Source organism: Gracilinanus agilis, chromosome 6, assembly GCF_016433145.1.
Source record: "Gracilinanus agilis isolate LMUSP501 chromosome 6, AgileGrace, whole genome shotgun sequence".
NCBI classification, from domain to species: domain Eukaryota; kingdom Metazoa; phylum Chordata; class Mammalia; order Didelphimorphia; family Didelphidae; genus Gracilinanus; species Gracilinanus agilis.
This window is the reverse complement of record NC_058135.1, coordinates 186276713-186299155: the sequence shown is the minus strand read 5'-3', so window position 1 is coordinate 186299155 and position 22443 is coordinate 186276713. Positions and strand designations below refer to the sequence as shown.

The 22443-nt window shown below is 33.0% G+C and overlaps 1 protein-coding gene across 2 annotated transcripts in view; it reads left to right on the top strand.

The window, feature by feature from the left end:
- Positions 1-22443, top strand: part of PCDH7 (protocadherin 7) — a 481400-nt gene that overhangs the window by 211438 nt on the left and 247519 nt on the right. The window contains exon 2 of one of the 2 annotated variants that reach the window (XM_044680394.1): positions 5813-6005. In XM_044680394.1, coding sequence (XP_044536329.1) covers positions 5813-6005 — 193 coding nt within the window. Of the gene's footprint in view, positions 1-5812; positions 6030-22443 lie in introns of both variants that reach the window. The other variant, XM_044680393.1, reaches the window with a different exon arrangement.

The following is a 22443-nucleotide window of genomic DNA, read 5'->3' as shown; positions in this document are numbered from 1 at the left end:
TATATGGTTGTTTAGAATAGAATCATTGTCCTTTTTGGTTGTTTTGATGATATCATTCTGATCAGTATAGTCTCTTTAGTCTTTTTTTTTTTTGGTCACCTTGAATTTCATTCTTTTCTCTCTGAAACACTCCACTTAACCATCTTTCACCTCACCTCCTCTTATTCTCCTTTCACCCCTAGGACTGGTTCCTTTCAATTATTTCCTCTTCCTGCTGTATCTTCAGCTTTTTCCTTTGCCCTGTTCCTTCCCAATTATACAGATGAGTCTTTGAACCCTTAAAGGAAAAAAAAATTGTTTGGCTCTGCTACTCTTTCTAACTATCATCCTATTATTCTTCTCCTTCCATAAATAGTTTTGTTGATTAAGATAGAACTCTGTGATACCTATGGACTGTATTATTTCTTGCTTTTAACATTACTCATTCTCTGGTTTTATTGCTCCTATTTTTTATGGGCAGCTGAAGATAATGCTATTGTTATCCACCCTTTTCCCTGTGGTTTCTTCCTGAAATTTAATGGCTACCTCCTCCATTTTTTAAATGTCATATCTGTTGTCTTTAAGGGTATGAAATGTCTTTTCAAAAATCTTGTATTTTTCTTTACTTCTATCAAATTTCAATTAAACTTTTTTGCTTAGTTCTGAGTTTACTGTTACATAAATTCTTTCTATAGCATTATTGGGTCATCAGTTTAGAATTGGAAAGGACTTTAGCAGACAGGTAGTCCACATCTTTTTTTTACAGATGAGGAACCTTAGGTTTAGACTTGCTGATACAAAGTGGTAGAGTCATGATTCGGACCCACATGTTCTAATATGAAATCTAGTGTATCTTCCACAAAATCTATAAGCAGTGGTCATTCATGGTCTTCATGAGATCTGTTTTGTCCTATGCCAAGATTCCATTAACCAGCATTTAACAAAATAAATAAATAGTTTTCTTAAAAACTATCTTGCCAACTATTCACTTGGAATAACCCAATTAAGCTTACAAAGTCAAGATATTCAAATGGAAGAAGATGAAATCACTTTCATCTCTAGGTCCTTCAGTTTTCTGTCTGGTACTTCAAAGTCACTTTTGATACCTTTTAGATTCCTTTCATGTTAACATCTGTTCTCAAAGAAATCAGTGGAAATGGGTAGGAATAAGTAAAGGGGTCAACTTAAATGACTTCTGAAGTCTCTTTCAGCAGAATATATGAGGCCATGAAATTATAATAAACCTTTTGCACCTCCATCATTTCTCAGACACATCCCTGTGCCTTTGATGCCTGAATGACTTCCTATTCACCTGTACCTCATAAAATCCCAAGCTTCCTTCAAGGCAAATCTCAAGTATTACCTCTTACCTGAGGCCTGCCTGATTCTCCCCAGTTGCTATGCTTCTTCTCCCCCACTACCTAGATAACCATTTTGTAGATATCTGTATTATTCTGAGTATATTCCCTTCTCCCAAGGAATAGAAGTTTGTGTAAGGATAGGAACTATTTCATTTTGGTCTTTGTATCAGCAGTGCCTAGCAAAATGCTCAGATTTAGGAGGTACTTAAAATATGTTTTAAATGAATGTTTTCTAGGAAAATAGCACTACTCCATATTAACCACATAATGTCTACATGTAAGCTGCTATTCTCCTTAGTAGGGAGCAACTGGCACCTTTGATGATTCTTTCTTTTCTGAAAAAAAAAAGAATTGCTGACCACCTTTTTGGATTACTTCCTTCATAATTTCTTCAAAACTTTCATTCCTACTATAATAAGAGAATAGGGAATCATTCTTCAAGTACTTTATTATCTCCTAGGAAGATTGTCTGAATGAACAAAAAATTAGAAGTCACCTTAGATATAATAAGTCATAACATATATCCTGGAGATTATTGGAACAGGTCCATAGACATTCACCATTCCTCAATCCAAGATACACCTGAGTCTCTATAGATTCTGATTCCAAACTTCCTGACTGTGTCTGCCACTGATAAGGCAAGCTTTTCTTCATCCTCCCCCCTTTTTCCCTTAATTGTTATCTGTGGAGTATAATAATAGTAATAGAAAAGGTGTCAGTCATTTGTTTAATGGCACACACACACACACACACACACACACACACACACCCCAATCTGTTTCCCTTTTAACCTTCAGTCAGTCTCTATACTCAAATGTAGTATGAAATTAGCATCATGACCTCTGCTGCATGACAAGAAATGAATTTTAATATGTATATTATATTTCCAGTTGGAAAAAGTATGTTAAATTATTTTATCTCATATCGCTTCTGCTCCTTTATTTTTCAAATTCTAGATTGGTTTGCTTTCTTTTTTTAAATTTAGTATTGTAGACTGCGTTGTGGGCCTAAGAGAATGATATTTTACCAAGATGTTATAGAGAGCCTATAAGGCAGTGATACAGTACTGCTAATATAATGCAGCCCTCTAATGTAATATTGCAATTTGAGAGAATAAAAAATAGGTTGAATTTTTCATGAACCACTGTATGAAATGATCTACTTTGGACTTTGAATATAAATTTCATTCGTATACACAATTTGCTTTAAAAGTAAAAGCATACTTAGGTAAAATAAAATAAAAGTGTAAATGAATATGTGTTTGCAAACAGGAATACTGCTTTGAAAAATTCAACATTCAGTATTCTAATGTGAGCATGCTAAGAATGGTCTATTTCTACTGCAAGCACAACCATTCACGTGTATATAGAAGTTTAGTTTTATCTTCTATTTCCCTTCTCTTACTACTTATACTTATTAATTTACCCAAACCTGTTGATTTTTCCTTTACAATCTATTATATCTAGTTTTTAATTTATCTTGTCACTAACCAAAAATAGATTATAAATCATAGTTATATAGATGATTGCCTCCAAATATTTTGACTTTCTTTCCTTTTTTTTTCTTTTAAACTACTAGAATAATTATCCTAAAGCCTAATATGGGTCATATCATCCCCAAATTTTAAATCATCCTCTATTATCCACTGAAAAAAGTTCTAGTTCCTTTGTTTTGAATTCAAGGCTTTCCACAATCTGGGACCACCCTATATTTTTCTTGATAAATATTTAATAGAATCATAGTGGTCATATGGGGTAAGTGGTATAGTAGATAAAGTAATGTGCTTAAACCCAGAAAGATTCGAGTTTAATTTTTACCTCATATAACCAGATATGACCATTGGCATAGAATGTAATCATTGTTCATTTTCCTCCTTCCACATGTAAAAATAAGAGAGGTGGACCCAATAGCCTCTGATACATTTTCTCTTTTCCATCTCTGTATCCTTGTTTAAGTTTTTCTCTATGCTTAGAATATTGGTGTTTTTTCCCCATCTTCACCTACAAAATTTCTAGGCATTTTTTTAAACATAGTTAAAAGGTTACCTCTATAATGGAATTTTCCTTCCATCTCCTAATCAGCAATAATTCTCCTTGCCCTTCAATTTCACAAAGCACTTTCATTTCTCTAATAAAGCTAACTTTCATACAAGTATGTATATATGTGCCATAGCCTTTTACTCTAAGTCCCATAAAGGTAAGCACCATGTTTAATGTTGACATTACATATTTCCCAATGTCTTGATAGTATATAATTGTTTATCAAGTATAAAACAAAAAAAATTGTAATCCATGAAAATGTCTTCAGAAAAATTGTTCAGTGACTGTAGTCACTTTCCATTAGTAAACATTGTCCTTTGTTATGTGATCCCTCAATCTGTAAAAATAATCTGTAACATAAAGCTACAATTTTCTATATATTTCAAAGTGCAGCATCTAATTGTTCTATGTTTTTACATATACATTTTGGTGTGTGTGTGTGTGTTTTAAGAATTTCTTCATATGTATTGAACATTTTTCCCTGAAATAGAGACAATAGAATATTTTAAAAAATATTTGGACATCCTAAATATAGAATTGATTTTTAAAGTATATTCCATCTTTCCTTCCATGACTTTTGTTATTCTGTCTTAAAACCAGTAGTTCTTCCTTACATTAGGCAGATAATCTTTCATGAAGCTCAGATAAAGAATATAAATTCTATGTGCGGAGAATTATGCAGGGAATTGTGAAGCTCATTAGAAATAAATGGGGATAGATATCTGTCCCTGCTTTTAAGAAACTTAAACTTTCCTATGAATGAGAAAACCAAGCTGAATGGAAATACATGAAGCAAGTATGATTAAAGAAATTATTATAGTTGGAAGTCATAAATACCTAAAATGGTTAATTTTCCTAATTTCCAAAAGGCAGAAATTGATTTTTGTAGTAATTTATTTTCTTTTAACATCAAGATGTTCTCCCAGTTTTATATTATATTGGTAATGACAATTCTTGAATTTATGCATTGAACAAGTTCTGGATCTATTGAATTACATCATTATCCATCCTTTATCTGTCTTTCTTGTGCATAAGAGACTCTGTTAAGTTTTTCCCTAAAATGTTTGCAAATTTTAACTGCAACACCTCCAGTCCTCACATACACCATTAATAAACTAGTCCCTTTTGCAAAAATAAAATAAGGTTAGCCTGGCATCATTTGTTCTTGATGAGGCCATGCTAATTCTTTATGATTACCACTTCCTCTTCAAGATACTTAATAGCTATTCTTTTTATGTTTTTAAAATTGCTACCAGATATCAAAGCAAAGTTCGCTGACCTACAAAATACAAATCCCATTATCATTTATGGTTTTTTTTTTGAGACTATTTGTTCTTCCCTAAGGCTATATCACCTTTTGGATTTTTACATGATCTTTCAGAGATTACTGTCTGAGGCTCAATATTCATAATCAACAGTCTTTCAATCCTTTGGCATGCAGCTCTTTGGAACCTAGCTATTGTTGTTTGTCTTGCATTTTAAAAGAAGAGCAGTGACATTGTGGAAATGATGTCTTGACTTTCAGGTAAATTGGATTTAAGTGAGACAGAGTTGCACAAACTTGTCAGCTTCACTCTCTGTTCTAGAGTCATTCAAGTCAAGTGGCAAGACGAGAGTCTGAATGACTGATGAAGACCCAGGATGCACTGGATGACCTTGGTGTCTTCAGTGTCTGACCAAGCTCTAAGCACTCTAAAGTGCCTTCTTCAGCCATATTTATGGCTATTGGAACAAACTATTGTTATCTACCCATTCCACAAGATGAAGCCTTCATATGCTTAAGATAGATATAGATGTATTCCCTGCAAGGGAAAACAAAAGCAAGTTTAAGAAATCAGCAGTAGTGATTTAGCACTATCATCAGATAATCAACTATGGACAAACCTTTTTTGTTGAAAGTGTTTCAAAAATTAACATATTTTATTTTGCAATAATTCTGTTCCCACTGACTTCCATTAGACTACAAGCTCTTTGAAAGCAGGGACCATTTTGTTTATTTTGTTTTGCTTTTAGCTTCCTTTATATCTCCAGTGCTTAGTAGAATGCTTGTCTTATATGGACACTTAATAAATTCATGCTGACTTAACTTGTTGAATTCTAAAATCACAGCATTAATTTTAATAGACAGTTTCTATATTATAGTTCCATTAGAAGTAACATATTCTAAAGTTACCAAATATGCATTTGTTCTCCAGTCAATCAGGATTGTTATGTGTGCTTTTCTCTAATATTACTGTTGCATAGTGCTTTTTTTTCTTGAAAGAGACCTCTATGCATCCATTTCAAAAGATATCACTTAGTTTATGAAATGTTTTAAAATACTTAACATTTTTATTTAATAAGTTGTAGGCATTACTGTACTTAATTCATGTTTTAAATCAATTATTTAAAAACCTTCACATTTAGTGACATTCAGAATCTCTTCTCTTGCAGCCATTTCGTAGAGTGACGTTTTCTGTTGTGAGTCAGCCTCAGGACCCACATCAGGGGTCATTGCAGAGTTGCTATGACAGCGGGCTGGAGGAGTCAGAAACACCAAGCAGTAAGAGTTCATCAGGGCCAAGACTGGGTGCCCTTCCACTCCCAGAGGACAACTATGAGAGGACTACGCCGGATGGCAGTGTTGGTGAGGCAGAGCATATGGAAAATGGTAGGGACAAACACAACATTCACACACATAATCACGCTAGAGAGCCATAATAAGTAGACTTGTGGAAAGGTCAGTCTAAAACTAAAATAAAATAGCTTAAACTAAAACTATTTTATTTTAAAATGATAAGGCTTGCTAAAAAATTCAGGAATACCAAATAAGGGATCATAACTCTACAAATAAAATCAACTGAAATTGTTCCGTTATCTTAAAATGATTCCTCTGAAACAGTAAATTTGCTTATAAAAACGTCAGAGAAATAGCCAATATGGAAGAAACAATCCAGGCACAATTCTTCATAACAGAAAATGATAAAGGCCTCATGTTCTTGTTTTCTTCTATTCATTTTTGTCATGCAACTATTTCTTCAATTGCAAATGTCCAGTCTTACTGAAAGAGAATGACAATGAAAACACCTTGCTCTCAACTCTCACTTGTCCCAGGAAATAAGAAAAGTGTTTTCAAAAATTATACTTGGCTTCAAGTAGGTGCTACAAGACTAGAGGAAGAGAACACAGTTTATAGTATATTATGACAATCCTAATAGAGTTTGCCACTTTATTAATGCAATATTCTAATTTATATAGGAAGGAAACACCTTTTTTCTCATATCATTCTGAGGTGTTGGGGTCATATTTTATTTACATTAGAAAAAGAGTAGTAAATATCAATGACAGTTTCTTTTAGAGTCTAAAATGAATGAAAACCGATTATTTAGAAATTTATAACATTTAAAAAATCATGCAGGACACATGATAGATATATTTTCAGGCCATAAGTATTTCTATTAGGGTATGCCCCAAATAATAGTTTTTCTTAGTCTGTGGAATGCTGAAGTTTTGATTACCTTTGTAATTATTTCAAATGTATGACTATATACACATACATACATATATACATATATAGTAAGAAGGGTGGGTTTTATGCACAGGAGGAAGAAGAATTTCAAATATTTTCATTATAGTACAATTTACAATTGGGCTTTAGATGAACTGGGTAATTGGCTTAATACTTAGCAATTGTCTTTCCCTATTCTGTCCCCAAAGAGAAATAAAACATATTGCCCTTGAAAAAATATATTGATTGATTTCTGTAGCCAAAATATGCAATTTAACAAATATATTAAAAATAAAAATAAAAAATATTTTATATAGCAACATTGAAATTGGGTATTATAGTATAGAATGGATTAACTGACCAAGATTGAAATTATTATTAAAGTTAATCTCATTAAATAATTATTTTTACAACATTCACCATTATTGTATGGCTGAGTAGATATGATCTTAGATCTAATGATTGATGGTCCATGTTTAATTATTCAGGGTTCAAATTGGCATTTTGCCTTATGGCTACGAAGGCATGCTTATCTGTGTGTATGATAGTGTGTATTTATATGGGCAGGAGGAGTTTGTTATGTTATTTTTAAGTTGAAGAGCCATACTTGATGGATTTTAAGAAATTTTAATTTTAAATTGAAATACTGATGAATGTGTATTTAAGATATATATTGACAATCATTTGGCTAGTGATGAGGTTCCTCCGGAAAACTCTATCACACTATATAATAGACTTAGAGAAAGGCAGCAGTGAGATACACTTTATGCCTTTGAAATAAATTTCTAAAAATCACTGATAGCTTTCATTGAACCTAAATATTGTCTTAATCTATTGATAAATCTATAAAGGGCAAAATGTTCATTTATGTGTTATTTTTTGTTTTTTAAAGACATTTGCTTTCATTAGGAAATAGATTTAGCCTTCTGACTACTGTAATCTAAATTATCTGTAAGTTACTTCAACAGTTTTCAGTTTATTTATGGGTTTCCTAAAAAAAAGTTAAAAAAGGAGAAAAATGTAAATGATCCACTAAAACATAAAGATGTGCCACATGTGTTATTTTTTAGGAAACACATCATAGAATAAGTAACAGATGACCTCAGCAGTAGGGAAATCACCTTATTTGAAATACTTATCAGGGAACACTCTTTAATTGTTTATTAAAAAAAAAACAGCAATCACTTTATTTTGAACACTGAGGAAGGTGGGGTCTTTTATTATGAAAGTGATCTGTGTGACCTTAGGATTTTGCTATTGCTTTTGAAATTCTGGATTTATAGAGTGGCTTGCAGTAATTTGTGTTAGCCCTGATCTGTAGGTAATGATGGAAAGAGATGTGATGCACTTCAGTTTCTCTAAATGGAGCATTTGACATTTGAGGGAGAGTTTTGTTAGGTCCAGCTTTCCAGATTACTTGTCTAGCTGTAAAGTACAATTGTATTGCTGGGATTCTGGTAATTTCATCTTCCATATTAATAGATCATTCTGACATAAATAGAATTGGAATTGAAACCTGTCAACTATTCGTTTGTCATATTTAATTGGAATCCAGGTAATCTGCAGTGTCTCACTTGGCTAGGTTTTAATCAGGATTTGTATTGGATTTCCATTTGGATTTTCCATGAAAAGGCCATTTTGGATGCTGTTCTTGTTTCTAATTGGTATTACTTCAAATATTTACCATTTCATTCCAACCTGTGTGAAACAATGCAGTTGTAACTAATTGCTTTGGCTTCACTTTCATTTTAAAGTTTGAAAAGATAATTTTCAGCACAATATCATAAAGCCTTCCAGTTTCATGATGCATATTATGTGTAAGTTAGGGCCAACTAATGAAAACAAATTATCATAGTGTCATAATATAGTAAGAGAAAGCACTGAAATCTCATAAAGTTGCAGTGAATGAGCAATGAAGCACACCTCAATCATCAGTCATCTGATGATTGTACTTCTCATTTTGTAGAATCCAAGGAGGTGCAAAAATGAGGACATTAAGTTCAATTCTTTTAAAATAAACTATCTACCATATTACATGTCATATTGGTAGTATAGAATAATGTATTCATCAATATGCATTTCTTATCATATATGTACCAAAGCAGTTCCTACCCTCAAAGAGCTTATTTTGGAATGTTCTGATCTTCCATTTATCTTTGGTGGTAGAAGTTGACAAGAGGAATATAACACTGTTGCTTGTAGCTTGAATCTGAAAATATAATACTAGTATATAAATGAGCTGGCAAAAATAGGTATCAGCTCAAAAAGCACAACATCCCAATACATATATTCTAAATAAAGGTTAGACAGCTTTGAAGAAGGATGGTACCAAACTAATAGGTGAAATTGTCCATTAGTTTAATAAAATATTTAGCATTCTTGCTCCTTCCTCCTTCAGTCTTTCTTCATTGGTATCACATTTTTGACAGCCTGAACTCTTTGCCTATTCCTATGACCATGTTCACCTCCTGACTGCATGTATGCATACAACTAAAACTCACTTCTCTGCTTTACTCTGATATTCAGAATCTGGGTGATGATTAATATCATGTCACTTCTAAGGAGGACTACAGTGGGAGACAGAATACCCGAGTCCTACTGTGATTTGATATTAAACCTGTGTCATTTGCTACTATACAAATAACTCTCAACCTGAACCCTAGTTTCCCTGTCTATAAAATTAGAGGTTTGGTCTCTGTGATCTTTAAGATTATTTCTAGCCCCTGCATTTTGTGCTTGTCACTGCATTGATATTTACCTTGTTTTATCTCTTCTCTACAATTCTAGGGTCTCTATCTTCCATGGTGACAGTTAGCCAGATTGATAAATTCATGTGGCTAGACTATAGGAAACTTGATATCCTCTTCTGCTCCCTAATAGCATCTATGCAGATGATAAATTTGTCACTTAAGTCCAATGAGTGATGAGAACTTCTCTCCAGGCTGGAGAAGAGGTCAGCACATTGACAGAGAATATATTAGGGCAGACTGAGTCTTGTAGGACCTCCATTAAATTATACCACATAAGCAATGCCCTGAACATAGGGGTAAGTGTAGGTCAAAATATTGACTATTCTTTTAAACACCTTCTAGGTATCATTTCCCCTCCCATCCATCCTTGTCTACATCTTGGATTTAGTAGATATTTGCTAGGTAAAAGATGAAAAAGATTAGAAACAAAACACATTTACATTTGTTCGGTGTAATTTTGCCAATAATATCCCCAATGAAATCAAGGATATTGAATACTTGCTATCCAAAATAGACAGTAGCATATTTAGGAAATCAAAGCAGAGTGATTTCAGTGACATTTAACACAGACATGGATGATGTGTCTGATTTCTCTTGTTAAAATAGCTAGCTTTTTAGGTCTTCATTGTTTTTAATCGTGACTTTTCCACTTATTTAAGGCAGGTTTCTCAAAATAATTTAAATGATGTCAGAAACTCAGCCATTGCAACATCTTAATTAATTTTAGTACCTCTTCATTCATTTTTTGCTTTGTGTGAATTTGTATCTTTCTACATTAATATTTATGAAAATCTCAAATCTTCCATTTTTTTTTAGTTTGTAAGGAGAATAATCAAAGTAAGAGTGACTCTTGGATTATGTTCACTTTATATTCTATATGATTAGTTCCTCCATTTCTATAACAATGGAATTATTACTGGTTCTATATTGGCATCATTAAGTCTGCAATCATTTAAGTGACTACTTTGGGCAAGACATTAGTTATTGTACTGGGGATTCACAGACAAGGACTGGATTCTTTATTTCAATTAGCTTATTGTTTGGTATGGAGGGAAAGGCATCTTTGTATGTTTTTAAATATTATATGACTGTTAGTGAGATGACTGAGTTATGTCAGAGGTATATGATGAAGTACCCTGAGAGATCTGAGGAAGGAGAGATTATTTTCACCAGAAGAGAATAGAAATGGGTAAAGGAAATCTTTGAATAACATTATTAGGCTGACCCAATTAGAATTCTGCAGCAGTATGGATTGAAAGAGATTAAAGTAGACCATGAAGATCAGTTAGGAGACAATTACAATAGTCTAGATAGGAAAATATGAACTCTTGAACAAAGATTATTTCAAAGGAAGATGGGAGAAAGGGGACAATAGGCAAGGGATATTGTGAAAATAAAATCTATCGTTTTTGAAAACTGTGTGTGAAGTGAAGGAGAAGGATGAGTCCAAGATGATTCCAATGTTATCAGCCTGGGTAATATGGAGAATAGGCTTATTGTCAATAGAAGCAGATATTAGAGAACGTCCTGGTTTTTAGAGGAAGACTGTGAGTTCAATTTTGTAAATATTGAGTTTGATGTGCTTTCAACCATCAGCTTTAGATATCCAGCAAGAGATTATAGATGTAGGACTTGTGTAACTGGATGAGTTTGATAAGGGTATAGATAAAGATTTGGAAGTTATCTACATAGCATAATAATTTGAAATAAGAGTTAATAAGGGGGGCAGCTGGGTAGCTCAGTGGATTGAGAGTCAGGCCTAGAGACAGGAGGTCCTAGGTTTAAATCCAGGCTCAGACACTTCCTAGCTGTGTGACCCTGGGCAAGTCACTTGACCCCCATTGCCCACCCTTACCACTCTTCCACCAAGAAGCCAATACACAGAAGTTAAGGGTTTAAAAATGTTAAAAAAAAAAAGAGTTAATGAGGTCACAAAGAGAGATAATATAGATAAGGATGAGGATCTGGTTTTACTCTATTTTTAGAGATTACAGACTCCCTGTGTCTCATAATTAATGAAACCTGCTTCTTATATCCACATTCGTATCTTTTATAGGTGAGTTGTGGATTAGTCTGCCATGTAGCTACCTTAATTTTAACCTGTTTTTGTCATAATATTTGCAAAAATATTATTATCTTTGGGATTCTAAGTATCATTGGTCTTGATTAACTCATTTGCATATGTGGGAGAGAAGAAGGGTGACAAGGTGTCTTCTAGATGGAGATAAAAGAGGAACAATTCAGTATCCAACCCTGTTTCTTAGACTGTATACAGAGAAAGAACTGGTTGTTGCCTAAATTTGTGTTCTCTGATAACCAGTTTAATTGAATTCAGACTAACTATTCTACAGAGCAATTTGCTAACACTTCACTGATTCAATTTATTTAATAAGCCAGCAACCTTTTAGTAAATAACATCTAATTTTTTTAGGGCGGTAGGGTAAATTCTAGAATGAATCAAAAGATCCAGCCATGTCTTCAAGGATCTTGTAATCTATTTAGACATGAAATGTTCACAAGAATCCTGCCTCACTCCCATTTACATACATGCCCATCATCTTCCTTTTATTATGGTACTATTTTTTACCAACCTACTTGTCAGCACTCCAAATTCAAGATCCCTTTTTACATAAATTTAAAAAAATGAAGTGACCAGCATCCTAAAACTGGGCAAAAGCAATTTAGAAATCTCGCTTTTGCAAAATTCTAATCCAGGGAGAGATTTGAATACAAGAATTTATTAAGCATAAGCTGTATAGCAAGTACTATGCTCAAAGCTGGGAGTATCAAGACAAAAGTGATGCAGTCCGTGCTTGCCCTCAAGGTACTTACATTTTATTGGGGAGATAACTTTATACATGCATAATTTTATATATTCATATGCTAGGCAGACCCAAGATAACCTTGGAAGGGAAGATATTATCACCTAAAGGATGAGAGATAAGAGTCATTGAAAATAGTTGTTATTCACCTGTCATGGCTTCAGACCTGTGACAGCCTAGAGTCAGGTACACTGATGCTCTCTCCCCCAAATGTTTACACAATGTAAAAAAAAAGTCTTTTCCACATTGTTAACAAAAGTAATTGATAATAATTAATAAAAGTAAATTATTTCACCTTAAATATTTATTGTCATATATCTTTGATTTGCACTGCCCAAGCATCACAAAGATATATACATGACAATATATATTTAAGATGGAATAATAATTTACTTTTATTGAAATATTATGTTATGGCATTAGTAACTATTTTCCTTTGAGAATGTGAATTATTCATATAGATGGAAAAGGAGAAAAAAATTTCTCCCCTATAGTATCTCCACTTGGATTTTTAATTGTATTAGTCATGTGCTAATAATATATATGGTATAGATTGTCATTTAAATTCTACTTTAGATTGTGAATTCTTGTCTCTAATTTAGGCAAATTATTTGTCCAAAACATTGTGACATTTGAATTAATTTTATGGTTAATGCCAGATTTAAAAGGTGTAGGAAGTTCTTCCTCCCACCAAAGTATCAATTTTATTATACTTCCTAGATTAATTCTTTTATGTTCAACCACCCTTTTTGTTAAGAAATAACCTCACTTTGTTTACTTATTTCACCCACTACACATACTTCTCTTATACTGATTTATACCCTTTGCTCTTATGATTTACCTATCTACTCTTGATCTTGGCGAGTTCTTTACAAAAAAAAAAGTCACCCTCATTCTGTATGTGGGTAAAAAAAAGATCTAAATATGTGTTATATAAATCTACTTTTAGGTCTTAAGAGAAATAATTAATGGCAATGTTAAAATGTTAAATCTGAATCCTCCATTAAATTCTTCTAAAGATCACTTCATGTTATTCTTGATCTTTTGCCACACCTTGTCTCCAGATGCTTGGGTGCCCTTCTAGTATCTGGGTGGTCACTGTAGACAATATATTCCAATTCAGCAGAATAGCCTTTTGAGATGGAGTCACATTACCCATTTTCCTTTCCTTCAGTACACCAGCTCTATTCGTGACTTCTTGGCAAAGATCAGATTAATGTAACAGGATTTATTCTTCATGGTAGCCTGTGTTTTTAGTGTGGATGGAATACTTATTTGTATTATCTATTCCCTCTCTTTTTCCTTCCCTTCTCTTTTTTAGCATTTTTTCTAAGACCTTTGGTGGTTAGTTTCTTGGCTTATCTTTTTTTTCCAGTTTTAAAAGTATAGATCTTCTCTGGACTATCATGAAGGCTTATTTCTCAGACAAAATGGTCCTGCTAAATATGATTTCATTTCTGCCAGTGAATTTTTGGCATTTTGGTATTTTATCAGTGCATGGCTTCTCATTATTTATGCCCTGAAATGGAGCCATGATCTCATCAGTTTAGATGTTCTTTCCATTGAGGGAGAGCGTAACCCATCCATGTCCCACTTTTTCGCACTTTTATCATCCATGTCCTCCTACAGGTGTTACATAGAGGGAACACACACTTTTTATGTGGGAGCCTTCTCTGCTTTCTCTTGGATACTGGAAAACTCAGTATCTTGCTTTTGTCATATGGTTCATCAATCTTTATTACCTTTGTTATTTCTGTCTTTTTTTTTCCCGTTTATCTTTGATGGACTTTGTTATCAAATATTAAAGCCTGCTTGGACTCATCATGAGCTCCTCCACTGCCATTTAGGTGATGCCAATTTTCAGTTCTTTAGAGACCATTGGGTCTTGTGTGGAAGGTTATGTAGTAATAGCAATATGGTACATTGATAATGTAGTATGGCAGCGAGGAGGAAGAGTGGTTCAGATCCTTCCTATTCTTAGGGTTAGAAATTCCTGTGGTCCGGGTCTACCCCACTTTGTACTCTGTGATCCTCATGTAAGTTCTCTCTCAACCTCATTCCCCTTATTTGTAAAATGGGGATAATAATGGCACCTACCTCAATGGTTACGTGAGATGGGAATTAGCATGTGTACAGTGCTTTGCAAACCTTTAAGCACTCTATAAATATTAGAGATGGTGATGGTAGTGATGACGATGACAACGATTTGAGACTCTTCAGTGTTCCTAGACTTTATATAACTACTATGGTATCCTCTTCTAACAGGAATGTTTATCCTACCCTGATGACTAATTGAGGTTTCACAATGAGAGTGGGAATTCCAGAGTTCTCTTGAAAGATTTTGAATAGGGTCACTTATGACAAAGAAAAATACAACAACGTGCATTCCTTTTTGTTCATGTAGAGGTAGTGATAGAGCAGTAAAAAAGAGGAGAAAAAAGAATCACAGTTTTTAGACAAGATGAATTATAAAATAGATGATTTATCACTTCTGTTAAAAAAAAATAAAAGTGGGTAGCACAGTGGATAGAGCACCAGACCTGCAGTCAGAATCCTCAGATACCTCCTACCTGTGTGACCCTAGGCAAGTCACTTAGCCTCAATTGCCTAGCCCTTGTTGTTCTGTCTTGGAATTGATGCTAAGACAACAGTTAAGGGTCTTTTTTTCCCTTAAAAGCCTGTTTGCAATTATTCAGCAAAAGGAATGAGGGTATATTCTCAAGTCACATTAGGTTCGCATGTTTCCTATGTGCCATCCTTAAGATGAGAATTACTCAGTTTGGATTTCCTATGTTTATATGAGATCTATGACTTGGTGATATAAATTTTTGTGAAGGAGATAATACAGAATGCAGATTATAGAGAAGAGTTAGAGCACTTAGCTTTGAGAATTTGACATTCCTGTAACTTCTGCTTTAAAGTATATACCTTCTGGGTTGCTCCTTCTATGAAAATTTCTCCATCAATTTTGATGAGATCAGAGAAACTGTTTTTCTTGTATGTAACAATGTGTGCATAGCACACAGTAGGCACTTCACAAAAAGCTAATTGGTTGATTGTTTCTAACTAGGAAGTTGTGAGAGTGTTTTATGTAGTATTTTATCATACTCTGTCTGGTGCCCCATTAAGACATGAAGATAATTTTACACTTTAATATTAGCACTTTGACACTAGTTTATATACTTGTAGAATAAGAAAGAGCTTACTAGTGAATGCTGCTAATGGAAGAAAAACATCTGGACAATTAAAAGATCATAGTAAGAATTCTCAGCCTAGGTTATCCCTGTAATCCTAATCCAGAGTTCTGTCCCTGATCTTTCGGAGTTGCCTGGATTTGGCTGCCCTCTCTTAGTTCACCTTCAAAGCCATTCAATCACCTGGATAAGCAGTGTCTTTGAAATCCTGAAAAATCAGTATGGTAGCAAAGAAGAAAACTGAATTTAGTAAATCAACTATAAAACTTCTCTGATGATTTAGAGAGCAACAAATAATATTGATGGCCCTTCCCATCACAACACCCTACTGAGATTCTGTTGTAGTAACAAATTTAACATTTTTTAAATGTTTAAAGTCTAATTTTATTTCTATAGCTGTTAAAATATTTTGGTGAAAACAAAAAAGTCACTACTGATACCCTGATTTGCAATAACTATAGTGCATAATATACTCCAACAGATTAGAAACTAATATCTTATTTTTAATTATTATTGTATTAGTATTTTATAATAGTCAATAATATAAATATCACACTTACCTTAAAAGATAATGAAGCTGCAGTTTTTAAAATATATTTATATATATTATATATATATACATTTACATATCAGAGAATATTTGTAAATTGTCATTACTGAATAGATTTTACCTATTCTGTCTTAGATGTATGACATAACAAAAAGAACTCTAATTTTAGATGTCACCATATATTTTGCAACTAAAAATAATGAAAACTGCCTTTACACAAAGTTATATCATAGTGCATGAAATCTCTAATTCCAGTTTGCTTTATATGAGTAGTATTCCACAGAGATTATTGTCTATGGAAAGCCATTCCTATTGAAAGCAATATTTAAAAGGGTGGAAACTTCCTTCTCCTCTCCTTTTTTTCTTTTTTCTTTTTTGTAGTTAATACTTACATACCACTTTAAGCTTTGTCAAAAATTATCCATTCATTATTTCATTAAAAAGACCTCATAAATCCTTGTGAATCAAGTAACAGAGGTGGTATTTACTATAAATTTAGAGATGATGAAACCAAGTTCTAGAGAAATCAAGTGACTTGCCTATTGCTACACAATTAGTAATTGTAAGGGACTGTTAATACTGGATTCGGTGGAACTCAATATTGTATTGTAGTTTAAAAAATTAGTGAGAAAACTTACATGAAAACATACCATAGGAGGTTGGTACTTTTCTTACCTAGAGAACACATTAGCAGATATTGAGTGCTGTAAATCCCTAGATATTTCAAGGTAATCTGCCTAAATACTGCATCTTAACTTTAAGATAAATATACAAAGTATATTAGCAAATAAACACGTTCAAAATAATAGAAAAATCTCAAAATTCCCAATTTTTGATGTTATGTCACAAAGCCATGCATTTCTCTTACCTAAGGAGGCACATACAAAATGAAATAATGCCAATAAGAAATTCTCGAAATTCATCTTGATTTTTAGTCCTTTGTCGCAGTACACCAGGTATCTACTATACACATTGGGATGTTTATTCAGATAATTCTGATTAAGCTCCAACTTCGGCTAGAATTATCCAGATATTTTACATTTATTTCAACCCTAAAACTTGAAATATTTGAATTGGAAGTTTCCATTGACATGTTATTACTCAGTGCTAATCCCTAACTTTAGGTCTGGGTACACACCCAAATGTTGTCTTTAAATGGACAAAAGTAAACATCTTTTGGATGTAATGCAGTTTCTTTTTGACTACCTTTCTCCCCTAACTTCCTACAGTCTGTTTAGCATGCTCAGTTAAATTCAGACTTCACCATTTCTTTGAATAGTCAGTTTTGAGAACTCCTCCTAGTTTCCTGGACAACATTGAGTCTTAGTTCATCTTTATATTCCATTATAATGAAGATCTAAAACCCATGCTTAGCCCTTGTCTATTTCAACCACAGACCATTTTTATCCTCCTTTCTGAAATCAAACCCATATGGCTTTCTTTTGCAGTCTACATCTGGACTTTATCCAAGCCCCCTGTTCAAGTAGCTATTAAATTAGTGTTATCAATTGTTCGTGGACATAGTGGTTTTTCTGTGTGCATTTCTTAAGCTTTTTTAAGATATAAAGGGCAGAAGCTCTAACTTGATTACTTAGCTCCTGTTGTTGATGCTGTTAAAAAGGGAAAGATTATTTTATTCTTTTACTTTTCAAGCTTAGCCATATGAGAATCCATGAGTGGTTCTCCCCCTTTCAATTTCTGAAGGAAGCATATGGGAGAAAGTCAGAAAGGTCCCACTTGTGTTTAATTATGCTGTCCTCTCCATCATATTAGCCTCTTCTACATGTCCATAACTCTCATCTCATATCTCTCTCTCTCTCTCTCTCTCTCTCTCTCTCTCTCTCTCTCTCTCTCTCTCTCTCTCCCCCTATTTTCCTCCCCCACTCCCTCCTTCCTTTCTTGTCTCTGTCTTTTTCTGTCTCTCATCAATATCACTATAGAATCACAGAGATAAAAGAAACCTGGAACACTCTCAACCCTATCTCTCCAAAAGTGGCATAAACAATTCTCTTTCTACTAATAGGCTGTAATCCTATTTTGATAGGTTTCTACAGAAAACATAGAGTCCACACATTTTGATTTTGATATCTTCCTTTAATCTGATTTAAACTTGCTCTATGGCAGACTAGAGTATGAAATATTTACTGCTTTCTTTTCCCTTATCTCTTTTTCCATCTACTTTGTATTTCTATTATATGTACTGATTTATATTTATATGTAGTTTCACCTACCATTAAAATTTAAGCTGATTGAGATCAGATATTGTTTTCCTTTAAAAAACAAAAACAATAAAATACCTCAGGGTAATCCTTTAATAAATATTTGTTTATTGATTTTCATTTTCAGGTAATATTTGCATTTCAGAAAAACTCAGTATCACTTTATCCATAGTTTTTAATATTTTAAAATTTAATGCTAGGATTCTATCTTATAATTCAGACTTTACAAAATTATCAATTTATAATTATGCACAATATAATTATAAAATTATAATAAATTTGGTTTATAATAAACATTAAGTACTCCATTTAAAATATATTCCTCCTGGTTACTTGCCTAAAAGAAGTCCCTAATTTTAAGAAAAAAATCACTATTTCTCTTCAAATATATTTGCCTGAGAACCAAATTCAGATATTAAAAAATAGGTGCAGTAAATTTTAAATGTATTTTGTGCCAACTCTTTGTTTCTATTACATGTACTCTAATTTCCTTCATGGTCCAGCACTGTATGAGTGACTGACTGCCTTGACAAAGGCAGCAACTGGGTAAATGTGTAGTTTTATTATGAAATATTTATTAAGATCATTTTGTAAAGGTTTAATTCCTCTTTTTTATTTTAGAAATGTTTTTTATTTCATTAAATATTTCCCAAATAGTTGTAAGAAAATATTTTAGTAATCATTTAAAATTTTTTTGTTTCAAATTCTCTTCCTTCCTAGCTTGAGAAGACAGTTTGATGTTGATTATACATGTGATTTCATGCAAACATATTTCCATATTAGTAATCTAGGAAAACAAAAGACAAAAAATAAAGTACAATAAAAAGATACATTTCTATCTGTATTCAAATTCCATTAGTTTTCTCTAGAGATGATTAGCATTTTTTTTATCATAGATGTTTGGAAATTGTTTTGGACCATTTTCTCATCAGAGTAGCTGAATATTTTGGAGTTGAATATTGAATCTTTCTGATATATGTCTAGTAAGTATCTTAAGCCCACCTTATTCAAAGAACACATTATCTTCCCCATACCCTCTTCTTAATTTCCCCATTTCAGATGACAGTACCAAAATCCTTCTAGTTACCCAGGATTGTAACCTATTAGTCATCCTCAACTATTCTTTCTTTAACATTCTTCATATCCAATTAGCTGTCATGGCTTGTCAATTCCACCTTCAAAACAATTCTTTTGGCTGTTCCAGTCTCTCTATTCACATGACAATCACTCTCTATTGTGTTTTCAACAGCTCTTACTTACAGCACTAGAATATCCTTAGAAGTTGTTTCTTTTCCTTAGTCTTTTCCTTCCATATCTCATCCTTTCCATAATGAATCAAATGGGACTAAGTAATCCAGAAATGTTTCAAATACTTGAAATCTATGTTATTATTTTATTCATTTTCTTAAGATTAAGAGAAAAAAACTAATAAAATATTGGTTATTTCCTTCTGAAAATTGGGAAATAGATGAATATATTCTTTCAAAATGTCATTTAATGGGTTTAGAGAATCCAGAGATATGTGAAATTGGCATAATTTATTCAATGAATGTATTCACTGAAGCCTCACTCTCATATTGTTCCCTAAGCATGAAACATGGCAGAAAAGCCCATGCTGAAGTACTCCCTCCCCTGCTGGCAGACAGCCCTTTTGCTGTTCTAGTAAACAAACCTATTTTAGCTCCTGCTCCATAGGAAAGACTATTATTGAGATGTTCTAATCTTTTAGCATGATTTTTTTGGGGGGTGGAAGTTCTGTTCCCCCTCCCCCCCAGACACAATCAGTAAACATTTAGGAGGCATCTACTCTGTGCTAAGTATTGTGCTATATAGAGGGGATATAAAAAGGAAAAAGACAAGTCCCTGACTTCCAGGTACTCAAAATATAATGGAGTAGACACCAAAAATGTCTACAAAGAAGATATACACACAAATTATTATATAATAAATAGGAAATAAAGGAGAAGGCACTAGAATTAAAAGAGGTTGGGAAAGGCTTAGTGTAGAAGATGAGATTTTAGTTGGATTTTGAAGGAAACCAGAGAAGTCAGTAATTGGAATGAAGGAAGGAGAGAATTACAGGCATGGAGGATAACTAGAGAAAATGACTAGATTTGAGAGATGAAGTCCAGGTATCCCTTCCTCATTATGACTTTTCTTAGCTCAATTTCAAAATATCACAGGTCAGGATAAGAAGTTAAATGGGAAATTTTGGGGAGTTTTGTAGAAGCTACAGATGACACAAAAAAGTTTAGAAACTACATAGCTTATGACCAAATACTTAACCTAGATTTTATAATCAGGTACTATAAAAATTCCATAAAAGAAAAAGAAAATAATTCCTATTTCTTCTCTGGTGTGAAGGAGGGACCAAAATTTTTTATCAGATTTTCCAGAACATGAGGGGCACTATGGCCCTAACCCATGTGATTTGGGAGGGATACCTGTATTTTCTTGGAAGAGTAAGGAGACCAGTGATCAAAAAGTGTATGGTGGAGACTAATATGGAGAATAGAACAGTCTTTGAAGGCCAAAAAGAGGATTTTGTATTTGATCCTGGAGTCAATAGAGAGTCACTGATGTTAACTGGGTACAAGGCCTTGATGTACAGACTAGCACCTTAGAAAAATCATTTTAGTGGTGAATGGATAGATTGGTGTGGGGAGATACTTGAAGCAGAAAGATACACCAGTAAGTTATTGCAATAGTCAAAGTGTGGGATAATGAGGGCCTGTTGCAGAGTAGTGATATGTCAGAGGACAAAAGGAAATACATTAGAGAGATATTGCAAAGGTAAATTGTATGTATTTATCCACTCAGTGGATAAAGTCCTGAAGTCAAAAAGGTCTGAATTCAGTTCTCATTTCAGGAACTTATTTGGCAAATCATTAATGTATGTCTACTTCAAATTTTTTTTAATTTGTAAAATTAGGACGATAAAAGCACCTAAATTCTAGGTAATCTATTGTAAGGATAAAATGAGTTAATATTTACATGGTGCTTTGCAAATCTTAAAGTACTATATAAATGCTAGCTATTACATATGTACATATGATATTTATGTATGTATATGCATATTTTGTATATAAATATATTATGAGTACATATCTAGACCACATTAATTTTTTATATAAGCTATATTTTGAAAAAGTGATATAGAACAATTGCTATAGAAGAAGATAAATCTATAAAAATATGAAATAATGCAATGGAAGACCAAATAGAACAAATGCACTGGTTCCGTATTATCCCTTTATACTGGTAATCAAGTAGCTGTTTATTTAGGATTTATTTGCTCAAAGGAATTCTTGAGTTAGCATCTCCTTTATATAGTCCTCCTGGTCAGGTAGAAGCATTCTTATTAAGGAGGAAGTTTTCAGAAGCTCTTTATGCTTTGCATATTCTGCTTCACTTTTATCAATCAAAGAAAGTCAGAAACCAAGGGAACTTTTACCTCCCTAAGGGTTGCCTTGGTTTGTCTTTCTCTAAGAAATGTAATCAATACTTATTTTTCTTAACTGTAAGAATAAAGTTTACTGAAACTCCTTATAAAATGAGAAAGGCACCTGGGACATAAAATCCTATGATCAGGAATAATTCTTGACATGTTTATACTCTTATGTTTCTTACTCAAAAAAACTGGGCATGAACATTCTTTAATTTAAATTTTGGCATGTAATTGTATCCTAGAGAATTCAGGGGTGTAAATAGAAATAAATAGAAAAAAATGAGTAAATAGAAATGTATTCTGAATTCTTTCCTAGTAATGTAATACCCAAAGGGCAAATCAACCAGGGAAATTGAAGCATGATAAATGTACCCTCAAAAGGTTAAATTTCTAATTTATTGGCTAGGCTTCTGCATATAATTTTATTTGTCCACAACTGAGAATACATGTGACAAATATTTTTCTCAAAAATTTTGTGCTATTCAAACCCTAAAGGATATGTCTGCCTTGTATTTTTTATCTACTTAGAACAAAACATCTATTAAAGAAAGAGGAGAGAATATATGACTGGAGATGTTACAGTAATCGCAGATT